Source organism: Leptonychotes weddellii, chromosome 4, assembly GCF_054177405.1.
Source record: "Leptonychotes weddellii isolate Sample4059 chromosome 4, ASM5417740v2, whole genome shotgun sequence".
In the NCBI taxonomy this organism is placed as follows: domain Eukaryota; kingdom Metazoa; phylum Chordata; class Mammalia; order Carnivora; family Phocidae; genus Leptonychotes; species Leptonychotes weddellii.
In genome coordinates, this window is record NC_138372.1 from 141,028,788 (window position 1) to 141,043,887 (window position 15,100).

At 40.8% G+C, this 15,100-nt stretch overlaps 1 protein-coding gene across 37 annotated transcripts in view; it reads left to right on the forward strand.

The window, feature by feature from the left end:
• RIMS2 (regulating synaptic membrane exocytosis 2) overlaps positions 1 to 13,507 on the forward strand; it is a 577,313-nt gene extending 563,806 nt beyond the window's left edge. For 16 of the 37 annotated variants that reach the window (XM_081816349.1, XM_081816342.1, XM_081816343.1 and 13 more), the window contains 5 exons: positions 3,820 to 3,961; positions 7,585 to 7,697; positions 8,022 to 8,123; positions 9,999 to 10,138; positions 10,563 to 13,504. In XM_081816349.1, the coding sequence (XP_081672475.1) occupies positions 3,820 to 3,961; positions 7,585 to 7,697; positions 8,022 to 8,123; positions 9,999 to 10,138; positions 10,563 to 10,781 (716 nt within the window). In that variant the 3' untranslated portion in view covers positions 10,782 to 13,504. Of the gene's footprint in view, positions 1 to 3,819; positions 3,962 to 7,584; positions 7,698 to 8,021; positions 8,124 to 9,998; positions 10,139 to 10,562 lie in introns of all 37 variants that reach the window. The other 21 variants (XM_081816375.1, XM_081816379.1, XM_081816377.1 and 18 more) reach the window with 3 other exon arrangements.
• Positions 13,508 to 15,100: the final 1,593 nt, after the last annotated feature.

The following is a 15,100-nucleotide window of genomic DNA, read 5'->3' on the forward strand; positions in this document are numbered from 1 at the left end:
TACAGGGCACTATCCTAAGTACCTTAAATATATTATTTTTCTGGAGCCCCTGGGTGGCTCAGTCATTAAGCATCTGCCTTCGGCTCAGGTCATGATCCCAGGGTCCTGGGATCGAGCCCCGCATCGGGCTCCCTGCTCCGCGGGGAGCCTGCTTCTCCCTCTCCCACTCCCCCTGCTTGTGTTCCCTCTCTCGCTATGTCTCTCTCTGTCAAATAAATAAAATCTTTAAAAATATATATATATATTATTTTTCTTATCCTCACAAAAATCCTATGAGGTAGGCATTACTGTCTTTGCCATTCCACAGTTTGAGAAAACCGAGTCACAGAGGGGCTAAGTAGCTGGTTCAGTGTCACCCAGCTTGCTTATGGTTAAGTGGGGATTCAAAGAGAAACAGTCTGACACCAGGGCCGGAGCCCTTCCCTGTGCTCTGCTCTTTCCCCGGCCCGCCGCTGCTCATGGGGCCTGCATGTGCAGTTACAGAGCTCACCACACGGGCTACCCGTTGGCTGTATTCTGACACCAAGTCAGCGAATAGCGGAGAATCTGGAGTCGGGGAACTGTGTATAAACTTCAGTGGTGTCACTCACTGTGTAAGCTGCCAGGGCCCGTGGACTCTGAGTTCTGAAGAGAATGCAGGTAGAAAGCGGTCTGTAAACACAAGGATGACACGTCCATTGTATTGTTATTCTTTGACAAATGGTAGCTGGTTCTCATCACCCTGTATTAACAGGTTTTCACATCACTCTTGCTGCGGCAGAGTCAGATGTGAAATGAGAAGGTTCTGTGTCCTGACAACTTAGGAATCTCGTTTCCTTTGAAAGTCCTACATCTCCTGTATATATCCTCATTCCACATTTTCCAGCTCTCCCCGCAGTGGTACGGCTCACTTGGAGGTGATTTTCCACACGGGCATTCTTCACGGGAAGAGAACAGTACAGCCCCATAGACAGGCCAGGACCTAGCCCTTGGCCGGGCTCCTGCACGACAGCCCGGCACCTTCCATGATTCCGGTGCACACCTGCACAGAACTGTATGACTTTTGGATGTGGCCATTTGGAGATCACCATCAAATAATCATGAATATTAAATTTCTGTGTACCAGTGGCCTCTTCTTCATCCCCATTCTTTTTCTAAAAACATTTTCTCTTTTTTTGGGTGTGTGTGTATTTTCTGCTCTACTATTTGAAAGTAAATTGCAGACAACGTAACACTTCAGGTCTAAGTACTTCAGCATGTATCTCTAATGATAAGGAAATTTTTTATAGTACATGTCATTATCTACCTAGGAAAATTAACAATGTTCTTATCCTAATATCCAGCCCATGTTCAGATTTTCCTTGTTTGTCCTAAAATTGCTTTTAGAGTGTTTTGCTTTTAGGGTTTCTTGTTCTATTTTGTTTTTTTCCCAAAAAGAAAGCCAACTCATAGCATTTAATGGTTACATCTCTGTGATATTTTAAAATCTGAACCAATTCCCCTACCTTGTTAGTTTGTTTGTTTTCATGATATTAACTTTTTAAAGATTTTATTTATTTATTTATTTGAGAGAGAGAGAGAGAGAAACAGCACGAGAGGGGAGAGGGTCAAGGGAGAAGCAGGCTCCCTGCTGAGCTGGGAGCCCGATGCGGGACTCGATCCCGGGACTCCAGGATCATGACCTGAGCCAAAGGCAGTCGCCTAACCAACTGAGCCACCCAGGCGCCCAATATTAACTTTTTAAAGAGACTAAGCCAGTTCTCCTGAACAAAACCCCATGTTCTGGATTTGTCTGATTTTTTTTTTTTTTTATTGTGTCATTTATCTTTTACTCTGTCCTCTGTGTTGTAGAAAACTAGAAGTTGGTTCCAAAGACCAAATTAGAAACAGTTTGTATATTTCTGTCTAGACTAACTTGATAGGTGGCACTATTTATTTTCTATCAGGAGGTACCTATGGTGTCCCCACTATTAGTGCTTCTAAGTTTGATCACTTGATTAAGATGGTGATTAGCTGTCTAGAAGGATCTCCAAGATACAGTGCTGAATAAAAATAAAAAAAATAAAACACACACACACACACACACACACACACAAAGATGGTGATAGTTGGTTGGTCTCCCAGAGTTAAAGTCCATGTTTACCTTTAACAAGTAGAACTAAATTGTTGGGAATGATTTTTTTGTTTGTTTTTATTGGGGGGGGCTCATGTGAATATCCTTTCATCTAATGCTGTTAACATCCACGATGTGCCTTATCTGAATCATTTATTCCACTGAAGGTTGCAAATTAGTCATTTTAAATTTTTATCATTCCTTTTACACTTATTAAATGTATTAAACATATATTAAATATAACTAATATTTCTCTGTAAAGAAGGGCCTTCCCTCATCAATAAGGGATAATTTAGATTCTCTTATAGTTCATATCAGTACAACATGTTTCCTATCAATTTTCTAAAATATCAGCCTTAGATTATGGAACTGAGCTGTTGATCAGTCATAACTTATATTTGATATAAACTTTTTAGGGCGTTTTGATGTACATTGAGATTGGAAGTAGAGAATAGATGAAATTTAAAGCAGTGTTTCAAAATGGTGAGCAAATATTATACGAGGTGTGGCAGGAGGAATTTCAAGAAGTCAAGGTCAATATCAGCAAATGTTTATTGATCTAAAATGAAATTATTAATACCAGGCATTAAAAGAGCTTACCGTATCCCAAAAAGCTAATGGTATGCATAGTCAACGTAGATACATATTTAGGCCTGACAAGAAGTAAATTAAGACAAATAGTTTGGACTGTCACCTGTTGCTCCAGCTTTTGCGGTCTCCACTCCACATACCAGCACGCAAGGCCCTTTGTGTTCTGGGCCCAGGTTCTTGTCTGACACTCCCGCACCATTACTCTTCATCTGGTTATTTGCATCATCCCTCAACTGCACATGGTTTTTCCTGCCTTCATGCCTTTGTCCAGGCCCTTCCCTTGACCCAAAACACTTCCTTCTTGCCTCTTAGGTCCCATTGGGCCCATTTCTCAAGCCCAGCTAAAATCCCACTCCCCTCCCTCTGTCAAGCTCCTTCCTCCCTGACCTCTCCAAATCACTTGCATTTCTTACACTCTGTCACATCTGTGGTCTCTGACTCAGTTTCCTGTTTGGTCTTCTCATTGGCTTCTGTAAGTAAATCTCATATTCAAGCTATTGAATATGACTACCCATGATCCCAAATTAGAAAGCTCTTTTCACATGGCATTGCTGGGTTTTTGCATTCCCTTTGAGAGTCTCTCTGAAAGTTACCAACAGATGTGAAACTATTATCAGACAGGTTATCTCCCTTGTATGGCTTTCTTTGCCTTCTAATATCGATCACCTTACAAAATCAGGTTTTTGTGTAAGAGTTAAGGCTAGAATTGAGGTTTACTCATCACCCGTTCTTTGGAAATAAAGTCAAGGCCTAATCATTTCAAAATGATCAAAAGAAAGGAAAAAGAAAAAGATGGGCATAAATTAACATTGTATTGAAATATTACAGCGAAACAAAGCTTATTTTGTTTTCCTTGGGTTGAACCTTTTTGTTCCTTTTGTAACCAACTTGAGCACTGCTTTAAATGGAAATAAAACAATGGTATTTTGTGCTTCTTGAAGATTTTTTAAAAATATTTTCATCCCATTCAACAAGACATTGTTTGAAATACCTTTTCTCTGTGTCTCCTTAATAAGAGCACTTTGTCTTTATGCAGTTCTTTCCATCTGAGGACCTTCACCACGTTGGCTGAGTATTTTTCATTACCAGATGGTGATGATAAAAGCTATCATGCCTCTTGTTTTCTGTCTGTGCAGAAGCAGGAGGTAAAAAGCTACGGAGCACTGTCCAGAGAAGCACGGAAACGGGCCTGGCTGTGGAAATGAGGAACTGGATGACTCGCCAGGCGAGCCGAGAATCTACTGACGGCAGCATGAACAGCTACAGCTCAGAAGGAAAGTGAGTGAGGCCAGCCATGATGTGTCTCTTCTGTGCCTTGCCGGGACCATCTCCTCTCTCTTTGTGCTTTCCCGGAAGCTAACTCACACTCTTGAGGGCGCCATTTTCATTTCCACTGGCTGATTTGCTGTGAAGAGAACTTTTGCTCGCCTACCACCGAGAAATGTGGCATATCTGGCCTTTTATATCAAGGGAAATAGGTTTGGTGATAAAGTGTTTTGCTTTAATAGCAAGACGCTAAAATGTGACCGTCACAATACATGCACATAAAAGTTTGCCCTGGCTTGAAATAACATATAGAAACACAGAAAGAATAAGCACTCATGCCACACCATGTGAACAATGCTAATTTCCACAATCTTTGCTCTTAAGAGTTACTACCAAAAATTGTAGAATACTTGACTCATACTTCGTTCCAAGAAGTAACAGGCAGTTCACATAGATGGAATGCCACAAAGTAAGTTGGTGAGCCTTTCCTTCATGTAGTTAGCATGTAGCTTTTTCTTGAATCAGCTGTAGCTAAGATATTTTTAAAGCATTTGTCAAGATTGTGTAGCCCTGTCACCAACAAACTGACAATAATCAGCAACCACAGATCCATAGATGGGTGCATAAAGGAGGTTAATAGAGGAAAGTGGGGTTTACTGACCTCACTCTGTCATCAGCATGGAAGCATCAGATGTTTGGACAATATACATGTTGCAAGACATGAGGCAGAGTATTGATTATGTGCCACAGGGAACATTTGTCTAGCATGAGTATGTAAATACAGAAGATGTACATGGTTTCCATACATTTATCAATAAGGTTATATGGGATACTAATTAAAATACTTGGATTAACTGTATATTTGGGGATTTAGATTGGGGGAACAAACAGATTTGATGTTAATCAAGGAAGTCTTAAAAGAGATGGAAGCAATTGAAAAATGAATGTGCACTGAGCTTTCAGCATTGCAAAGTGCTATGTTAGATACTGTTAGGGATACAAAAATGTCCCAACTGTGCCCCCGGCACCCCAGATGTTTGTATTTTATGGGAAAAATGGGTTGAATACTCGTAAATTCATTCAACAAGTATTTCCACACCTTCCAGTGTTCTAGGCACTGTGCTGAGTTGGGGATATAAGTCGTACAAGGCGACCAAAATCAGTTAGTGGTTAAGACCATGGGCCTTAAACTCACATAGGCTTAAGTTCTCATCTGTTTTTCAGTACTGTAGAAACTTGGGCAAATTATTTAACTTTTCTCAGGGTCATTTTAATTAACTGATTTTGCTTGACAAGTATTTATTAAGTGCTTAGGTATTCCAGGCATGGTTCTAGGGGCTGGAGATATATCAGTGAACAAAATAGAAACAAAAAACCAAAAAACCCTACCCTCACCAAACTTCCAGTCTAATAGATAAGGTGGACAATAAATAAGAAAAGTTGATAATATGTATATATAAGGAAAATTCATAAAATAGTAGATTAGGTCCCATAAGTGCTAAAGAGAAAAAGAAAGAAAGGGAGAGAGATGAGAGCGGGTAAGTGTGGGTTTCATGTAGGGTAGACAGGGAAAAAGATGTATTTGGGTAAAGATTTTAAGAATGTGGACATTCGAGGGAAGAACATTCCAGGCTGAAGCTGTGCTGAGACCTGGAGGCAGCAGTTTGCCTGGCATCAACACTGGGGAGGGCAGCACTGTGCAAGAAGGGCAAGAGTAGGAATTAAGATGGGGGCAGGGGTGGACAGCTCGTATCATCTTTATAATAGCGTTGTGAGGACTTTGCTTTTCCTCTGAGAGGGGCCAGAAACCAATGGAGGGTTTGAGCAGAGTCCTGATATTACCTGACTTGAATTTTAACAGGCCATTCTGATTGCTGTGGGGGTGGAAAGTAAATTTGGCCACCGAGGGATCATTCAGAGGGCTGTTCAGTAATACCGCAGATAGAAGATAAAGGCTCGGACCACAGTGGTAGCATTAGCCAGGTCAGATTCTGGATGCATTTGACAGTAGAGCTGATAAGATTTCTTGATACATCTGATATGAGTAATGAGAGAAAGGGGGTGTATTCATTTGCTAGGGCTGCCCTAACAAAATACTGAAGATTGGGTAGCTTAAACAACAGAAATTTATTCTCTCATAGTTCTGGAGGCTAGAAGTCCAAGATCAAGGTGTTATCAGGTTTGGTTTCTCCTGAGGCCTCTCTCCTTGGCTTGCAGATGGCCTCCTCCTCAGTGTGTGCTCACATGGTATTTCTTCTGTGCATGCATACCCCTGATGTCTTTTATTCTTCTTGTAAGGATACTGGTCACATTAGATTAGGGTTCCACCCTCTGACCTCATTTGACCATAATTACCTCTTTGAAGGCCCTATCTCCATGTACAGTCATACTGGGGGTTAAGGCTTCAACATATGCATTGGTGGGGGGACAGGGTTCAGTCTGTAACAAAGAGGAAAGGCCACCCCAAGGCTGGACAATTGAAAGAATGAAGTTGCCATTTAAGATGAGAATCCCCTGAGAGGAACAGACTTTGGCTTTTTATTTGTTTCGAGATTGGGAGTCAGTTTGGGACAAAATGAGTATCAGTTGCCTATTAGACATCCAAGCAGACATGTAGACAAAGCAGATTGAATACAGGTCTGTGGTCCAAGCTGGAGATGGCAAACTAGGCCAAATCAACAAAGATGTCATTTAAAACCGTGAAACTGCATGAGATTACCAAGGAGTTTGGGGCATGCAGAAAAAATAAGAAGTCAAAGGATCGAGCTCCCAATATTTAGTGGTAGAACCAGTGACGGAGACTGAGGTAGAGTGTCCAAAGAGGAGAAAATCAGGGAACCAGAGGGTCTGGGAAGCAAAGTGGACAAAGTGTTTCAAGGAAGAGGGAGGGCTCAGTTGTGTCAGCTGATGCTAATGTGTTAAATCAGACAAGTGCTGAGTATGAGCAGTTGGGTGTCCCATGTGGCCCTCGGGTAACCTTGGTCAGAGAAATTTGGGTAGAATGGAGAAAAATCAAGCAAGCAAGGGAGCAAGGAAAAACTGAATAGCGTTTCAAGGGAGAACAAGAAAAAAGAAATTGAAGACAGCCTGTAGAGTAAACTCTCTCAAGGAGCATTGAGTAGAGAAATGGGGTGGGAACTGGAGAAGGAAGTGGCGTTAGGAAAGGGATTTTTTTAAGGTAGAAGTTTTGTTTTTTTTTTTTAAGGTGGAAGAATAACAGTATGTTTGTGTACTGATGGAAATGATCTAGAAGAGTTTCTTCATCTATAAAACAAGGATAATAGAATCTATCTCCTAGTGCCGCTAAGAGGATTAAATCCAATGATGCCTGCTGTGAAGTGCTCAGTAGGTACCAAGTGCTACTGATAGAAATCACAGCCCATGCCCTCCAGACAAGGAGGAGAAAGACACAGACCCAGCAGCCTACAATACTGTGTGACAGGTGCTTCTGGTGACATACATGGGCTGCTAGAGAATAAGAAAGGATGAGCCATAGGAGGTGGAGCGGGGTGCTGGGATCCAGTTAATATAAGTGGCAAAATCATGGTAGTACCGGATAGGGGCAAGAGGGAAACCCGAGCTGCCTGAAAGTAAATAGGTTGAGGGTTTAATCCCATGTGTTATTTTGCTTTTAGTCTGATTTTCCCTGGTGTCCGCCTGGCCTCTGATAGCCAGTTCAGCGATTTCCTGGATGGCCTTGGCCCTGCCCAGCTCGTGGGGCGCCAGACTCTGGCTACACCTGCAATGGGTAAGAATTTCTGTCATGTGATTTCGCTGTTTCTCCTTTAGATTATCGAAAATTACATTCTCTAGTTTCATGGGATCTTCAACAGATCGTCAGCAGGAATAAGTATTTTTATTTTACCAATAAAAAAATTTTAACTGATTTTTCCAGGTTAATTGATATGCTTTTTAAAGTAAGAGATCATTGATAGAATTTTAAATATATTTGAATTTAGGAAAATATATGGGAAATGATGAAATGATATAAAACCAGGGTCTTTGGCACAAGCCTGTTTCTTACTGTGTTTGTACACTAAGGCCTGTCTCTTTCTTCCTCACACATCGTTAGGTGACATTCAGGTAGGAATGATGGACAAAAAGGGACAGTTGGAGGTGGAAATCATTCGGGCTCGTGGCCTTGTCGTAAAACCAGGTTCCAAGACACTGCCAGGTAAGAACAGAAGAGATTCTTCTATTTTCTGCAATGCCTATTTTTCAATTCAGAGATTTTGTTTTTGATTAAATGCCAAAAACTTTGTTTTTAGATAGATGCGTGAGTCTGTAATCTGTAGTAGTTTGTGTGGTTATCCTAAGTGAGCATGCAGTGAGGGTGGTCTGGTAGGGATAATTTAAGTTATATAATTTAAGTTAACCTTATTAAGTACGTATGTAGTAGAAACCATTGCAAAATAAACAGGTACGTAAGAGTTTCTTTTTCTTATTAGCTGATATTTTGTGTTCTTCTTTACTTTATCTGGAGCTTCAAAATTCTCCTTGGGAATTCTTAAAGTTCTGCATTAGAATAAAAATAGATACAGGTTTCCAAAGCAGCATAAGCCTTTGTATACAGGACATTCTAATTAGACTAACTTTTACTTCCTGCAGTGTACAAAGAAAGAGAAGCACCGTTAGCAATTTGTATTGCGGTGTCACACATTTCATACTGAAATGTCATAATCTAAGGTGCCTGGAGCCACAGAAAATGACACAGGGTCCAGATACCGTATGCAGAGACGTATAGAACATGAGATCGGATACGTGGAACAGTTAGTGAGGATTCTGAAATTTGGGTTCTCACCTTGGCACCTCCACTGACTGAAGTGTAATTTTGAATTTCGTAACTTCCCTGTCCTTGCAGAAATTCTAAATGATAATGTGTACAACCTTGCAGGGTGATTAAGTCAATTGTGTTTACAAAGGTCTTGGAGCTAGTTACCCCACCGTGCTATAGAGAATACCATAATTTTGGGCGCCTGGGTGGCTCAGTCGTGAAGCGTCTGCCTTCGGCTCAGGTCATGATCCCAGGGTCCCGCGATCGAGTCCCACGTCGGGCTCCCTGCTCAGCAGGAAGCCTGCTTCTCCCTCTCCCACTCCCCCTGCTTGTGTTCCTGCTCTCGCTATCTCTCTCTCTGTCAAATAAATAAATAAAATCTTTAAAAAAAAAAAAAAGAATACCATAATTTGCACATGCATGAAAATGCTTTTATGAAGAGTCAGATACATTTCAAGCCATGCAATTCATAATTAGTTGCCTCTTCCCAGCTTATGTGAACATATTACATCAAACCCCACCCTTGCCTTGTAACCATGCTGCCATCAATAAATAAACCCTTTTGAGTAATAAATAAATGATTGTTATTTATAAAAATGTATACTATATTATTTATATTACATAATCATATTACATAAGTACTTATAGAAATTGTATTGTTCATATTCTAATTTATTTATGAAAAGATATTGTCACAAGCACGTTTACTTAGATTTAAGTACTGACAAATGAAAGACTGAGTAAGACCTCTCTCGAATATTATTAGGGACTGGAAGTATTTCACCTTATTTAATGCTGTGTTTAAATCTATATAACCATTTGATGGTGAAGTAGTAATCAACTCAGAGTAGCCTCTGAGTTAATATTGCCAAAACTACCTCAATGGCTGATAGGTACCTATTATTTATCTAATGATTTTGACATCATGTGGAAAGATGAATGACTTTTTTTTTTTTAAGATTTTATTTATTTGAGAGAGAGAGAATGAGAGAGAGCACATGAGAGGGCGGAGGGTCGGGAGGGTCAGAGGGAGAAGCAGACTCCCCGCCGAGCAGGGAGCCCGATGCGGGACTCGATCCCGGGACTCCAGGATCATGACCTGAGCCGAAGGCAGTCGCTTAACCAACTGAGCCACCCAGGCGCCCAAGATGAATGACTTTTGATTGCTAGCTTTTTTGGCCTAAAACTAAGCTGTTGCAGATGTCACCTGTGAGTTGGGTATTCCATAACCGTGGCTCGTCACTTAACCCTCCCCTCTGTGTGTTCTTTCCCAAGCACCATATGTAAAGGTGTATCTGTTGGATAACGGAGTCTGCATAGCCAAAAAGAAAACAAAAGTGGCAAGAAAAACACTGGAACCCCTTTACCAACAGCTATTATCTTTCGAAGAAAGTCCCCAAGGGAAGGTTTTACAGGTATTTACTGAATGGTTTCTCCCTTACATAAGAAAGTATTTTCGTGGACTCAGACCTTGGACCCACATGTCTTACCGCATTCTCTTCCGTTGCTCACAGCTGAAATTCTTGGGAAACGTCAAAGCAGTGGCCAATGCTACCAAGCTGCGGACACTGTTGTTTCCTTTCCAGTGAACTAGAGACTTGCCAACCCCCATCACACACAGACTCCAGTCTCCGGGGACTGCTTAGGATCTTAACACTCCAGTACACTTTTCCTCATGCGTCTTTGGATTCTAGTAGATAAAGACCACTATCCCAGCAATTAAAACACAGCTATTTAACTTGATGTTTGATGATAGCACATTAACCGAATGTATTTTAGTTTGCGAGTTTCCATATACATAACTATACTGACCTCCGTCTCCTTTTATTGTGCCCACAGATCATTGTCTGGGGAGATTATGGCCGCATGGATCACAAATCCTTTATGGGAGTGGCCCAGATACTTTTAGACGAACTGGAGCTGTCCAATATGGTGATTGGATGGTTCAAACTTTTCCCCCCTTCCTCCCTAGTAGATCCAACCTTGGCCCCTCTGACAAGAAGAGCTTCCCAATCCTCTCTGGAAAGTTCCACCGGACCTTCTTACTCTCGTTCATAGCAGCTGTAAAACTGTTGTCATAGCAACCAGCGTTACAAAAAAAAAAAAAAAAAAAAAAATCCACAGGTCGCAAACCCTGGTAACACTGCATGCTTAATGTTGTGTCTTCTGAGCCTGTTTCTAGGGATACAAAGCGATCCTGTGTTCTCAGAGGAAGTTGCACACATTGTGCCCTAATGATGGCCCTCAGGTGAAAGAGCAGAGTTATGAAGAACTATCAGGTTTGGAGTTCAATAGCACTCGAGTTTTGGTCCAATCTGAAGCCATGGATTAATCTCAAAGAATCAGTCAGTTTCATGCAACAAAAGCCCTTTTCAATGGCACCTTTCTATTTTTATCGTTCCTTTTTCTTCATTTCTCTGACCCCAAAGCCCTGTTATGCCACAGAAAGGAGCTATACAGTCATTAAGCCATGTTACGAGTCAAGGAGTGAAGTCCTAGGAAGCATCAGGAGAAAAGCAGGAGACCAAAGAAGTGGTCCGGGACAGATGTCAGCCCTCCTCTGCACAGTGACCAGGAGCAGCCTGTCCAGTGTGAGCAGTGGCAGACTTCAGAGCTCCAGCAGGCACACCATTCACTAAGGCCACGATGTGTCGGACTCTGAAAAACAAAATTCTGTGGCTACACTGTACTGAATGAAATTAAAGAAACTTTTTTTTGCATGGACACAGATTAGCTGAATACTTAAATTATTTTCTTGGGGCTGCAACTTGCAAAAAAAAAAAAAAGAATAAAAATCAGCCATTTTCAACAATTTATATTATTTTTAAAAATAAATTTCACTATTGCATGGTTTTAAAAGGGGGAGAGAATGCAACAGGGTGGTACAAAGACACACCATGTTTATTCTTTAATCATAGTCTGTGTTTTGGCAGACATTACAAATGAGAATACTTTCTAGAAGATACTTAAAATTCTCTTTATGTGACAAATAAGCATACTATATTCAATTTATTTCCATGTTAAATATACAAATCTTATGAAGTTCAATATGTGCAAATTGTTCACATCTTTCTTCCTCTTCTCTGTCTCACTTTTCCTGTTTCGTCTTTTAATCTTTTATTTTCTTTCTCCCTACCAGAGTGAACATTATACTAAAAGATTACAAGTTTTTGACCTGATACTCCTTATACCCCATGTTGATTCAGAGCTGTAGATGCTTCTGAATTTATGAATTTCTCAAGGGGGAAAAAAAACTAAGCTTTCTCTATTTCAAGCATGTTGAAAAGGATTTTGCAACATGACTTGGGAGTACATTAAAGTAAGTCAGCACGTATTTGGTAAAGAAGATATTTGAACTTTTGCAATTTATTGTTCAGTGCATGGTACTTTTCTTTTCACCTTCAAAGTTCAGTTTACAGGAAAATCCTAAAATCATGTGGCCATTGTAATGTCTAATAAATTTGTTTTTAGCACCAGCATTATTCATACAGGGGTTAAAGTATTATTTCTAGAAGGTCTTAGGTTTTGTTTTTTAATTAATTATAGCAATTTCGTTAGCCAATTTCCATTTACTATGTGAATAGAAAAACACTGCTAAAAATTTGGAGCCTGAAACACAGGGCTGTTTATTAATTCATTTTTCTGTAGTAAAATACAATTTTTCACAAATTATATTTCTAAAGAAATATAGTAAACATAAATATGCAACAAATAATTTTAAAGCTCCAATTTTTAGGTGACTCAAAGAAAGTCAATCTGCCTATTAATAGTTCTTTGATGCCATCACCCAAAAGTCTACACCCCAAATCCCCAAAGGTCAAACCCCTGCCTTTGGTTTTACAGATAGTTATACCATTGGGTGGTGCTGCAAGGTCAAGTTTCTCTTAAGTTCCCCTGTTAAGAGGAAAAGTCACTGGTTAATGTAATAAAGCCACCCATACTTTCTGTTTCTTTATGTACACTTTGATAACACATTTTTACAGGTTGATTTTAATGCAGCAACTTTTGAAATCCACATACATACCATTTAAGGCCATGCACAAAAATTGCTTTCTTCTTTCTTCTTTTTTTTTTTTTTTTCCTTTTTAAATTCCATGCTGACCATTAAAAACTATCATGCTTGATATGGTGCAAAAGTTAAAATGAGTATCACTAAAAATGCCTTCTCTTTATGTGGTGCAATATGAAATACACTGAGACTGTGTCTTGACCTTCTGAGATCTACGATGGGCCCAGGTGAAGTTGTCCAAAGAACGAATAAAACTTTATGGAAATAATTTAGACACTTGTGTACCAGCAACAGCTGATTGAATAGACCTATAGTGTCTATACTCTCCCTTAGAATAAATGTTTACCATTTTCCTGATACTAAGATGCAGTCACATACTCTTTTGTGCATATTCCTATATAAATTATTTCTAATTTTAATAAGAGGGACATGACTGTATGGAATATTTGTACATACTTGTCATTATGCAGTATTTATTTTAAAAGTTGGTGGTTTGGTTTTTTTTTTAATTTTCACATGTCTGCACCTCGACTTGTGGTTTAGTCGTGTAAATAGCACTATTCCAGTGACCATTGCTGCTCTGGACCATTGCTGTACATAGTATGTTTTAAAAGTAAAGGGAATTCCGGTTGGTAAAAAAAAAAAAAGGGCAGATTAGTCCTGTAATGAACACCAACTAATGTAAATCAAATTCATTCTGGTGATGGTATTTAACACTTTAAATAAAACATTTTCTTTACAGACGTTGTATGCACGGCTTCCTCTGACTTCTCTTCTCCCCATCCCCAAGCCTCCTGCAGCTTTCCCTGAGCTCACGCATCGTTTCAAAACAGTGAAATAATCATCTTTTCTTACTTCTCTGTGACAGAAGCAGCCTGCTGGTCTTAGCAAATAGGCCTCAGTAGAGAGTGTTTTCAAAGTGCCGAAGGATCTCTGCTCACATCATTAAAAGTTGCTGCTTTTCAAAAAGGTGGTGATTCTGTGCGGGGTGGAGGCAGACTGGTGTTCTGGATTGAGGTGCTTTCTGTTAAGTGACTCAGCAGCTCACATAGTCTCTGAGCGAACTGAGTGAGATTTCTGAGTCAGTGTCACCTCCATGGGTAGCAGAGTCCCGGAGAACCCCACGCAGACTCTGCCATTTCCTGGGTGAAGTGGGTTTTGTGTTGCCGTGTCAGTTCAGCTTTGTTGGGGTGCGGAGGGTGCCTTTGCAGCTGGGGACACACTTGTGCTAACGTGATGGGTAACAACCTGTCCAAAGACTGGCTTCCCTCCTGGGGCTCTGGGTGGGAGGGTTTCTCCATCTCTTGCTAGGGCAGTTCCTCAAACTGGAAAAAAAAAAAACCCCAGCAAAGTTCTGATGGAAGTCCTCCCTGGCTCTAAATTTGAAAGGGAGCTTAGTTATTACAAATCCAAACCTAGTCTTCTCTCCATTCTTGGAAACCGCCGTTTCTTCCATTTCCAAGGACTCCATTTTGGCTCCGTCCTCCATGCCTATCCCAGATTACTTTTCATTATTCAATATACACCTCCTTCTCCAATGAACTGTTTCTTTGCTGTTCACACACTCCTATTATAACCATGCCCTTGCCTTTCTTATATGCCTTCTCCCGAAAAGCCCTTCTACTTCCTCAGAAATGATCCACACTGGTCCCTCCCTGCAACTCCCTGCTCAGGATGGAGCTCTTGAGCAGTTCCTGACTGAACCTGAACAACAGGACTGCTGTTGAGGCCAACACCTCCAATTTCCCAGGAACTCCTGATTGAGGCGCCACACGGAGCAGTAAAGGACATGGGGGTCACTCTTGTAGGGGCTGACAGAGGAATGGTCGAAAAGTCACCAAAGCTGCCTGCCCGTACTGACTTACTCCCAAAAGTGTAAGTGACTGACTTCTACATCACAAACCAGTTTGGGTTGTTTTTCTTTTAAATTATACGCTACTGACTGGTTCCTGACTCTGCCAGTTATTTACTATTCCCCTTTGACAATGTCATTTATTTTTGTTTCGTTTTGTTTTTAAAGATTTTTATTTATTTATTTGACGGAGAGAGAGCACAAGTAGGCAGAGCGGCAGGCAGAGGGAGAGGGAGAAGCAGGCTTCCCGCTGAGCAGGGAGCCCGACGCGGGGCTCGATCCCAGGACCCTGGGATCATGACCTGAGCCGAAGGTAGCCGCTTAACCGACTGAGCCACCCAGATGTCCGGACAATGTCATTTATATTCTCTGAGTCTCAGTAGCTACCGCTGCAAGATGGGAAAAGTAAAGCTACTCAGTACATTGGGTTTTCATAGGGATTAAATAAAATACTGTGTATAGAATGCACAGAACCACGGGTGGTATAAAGTCAGTGCTAACTATTACGAGCATAAA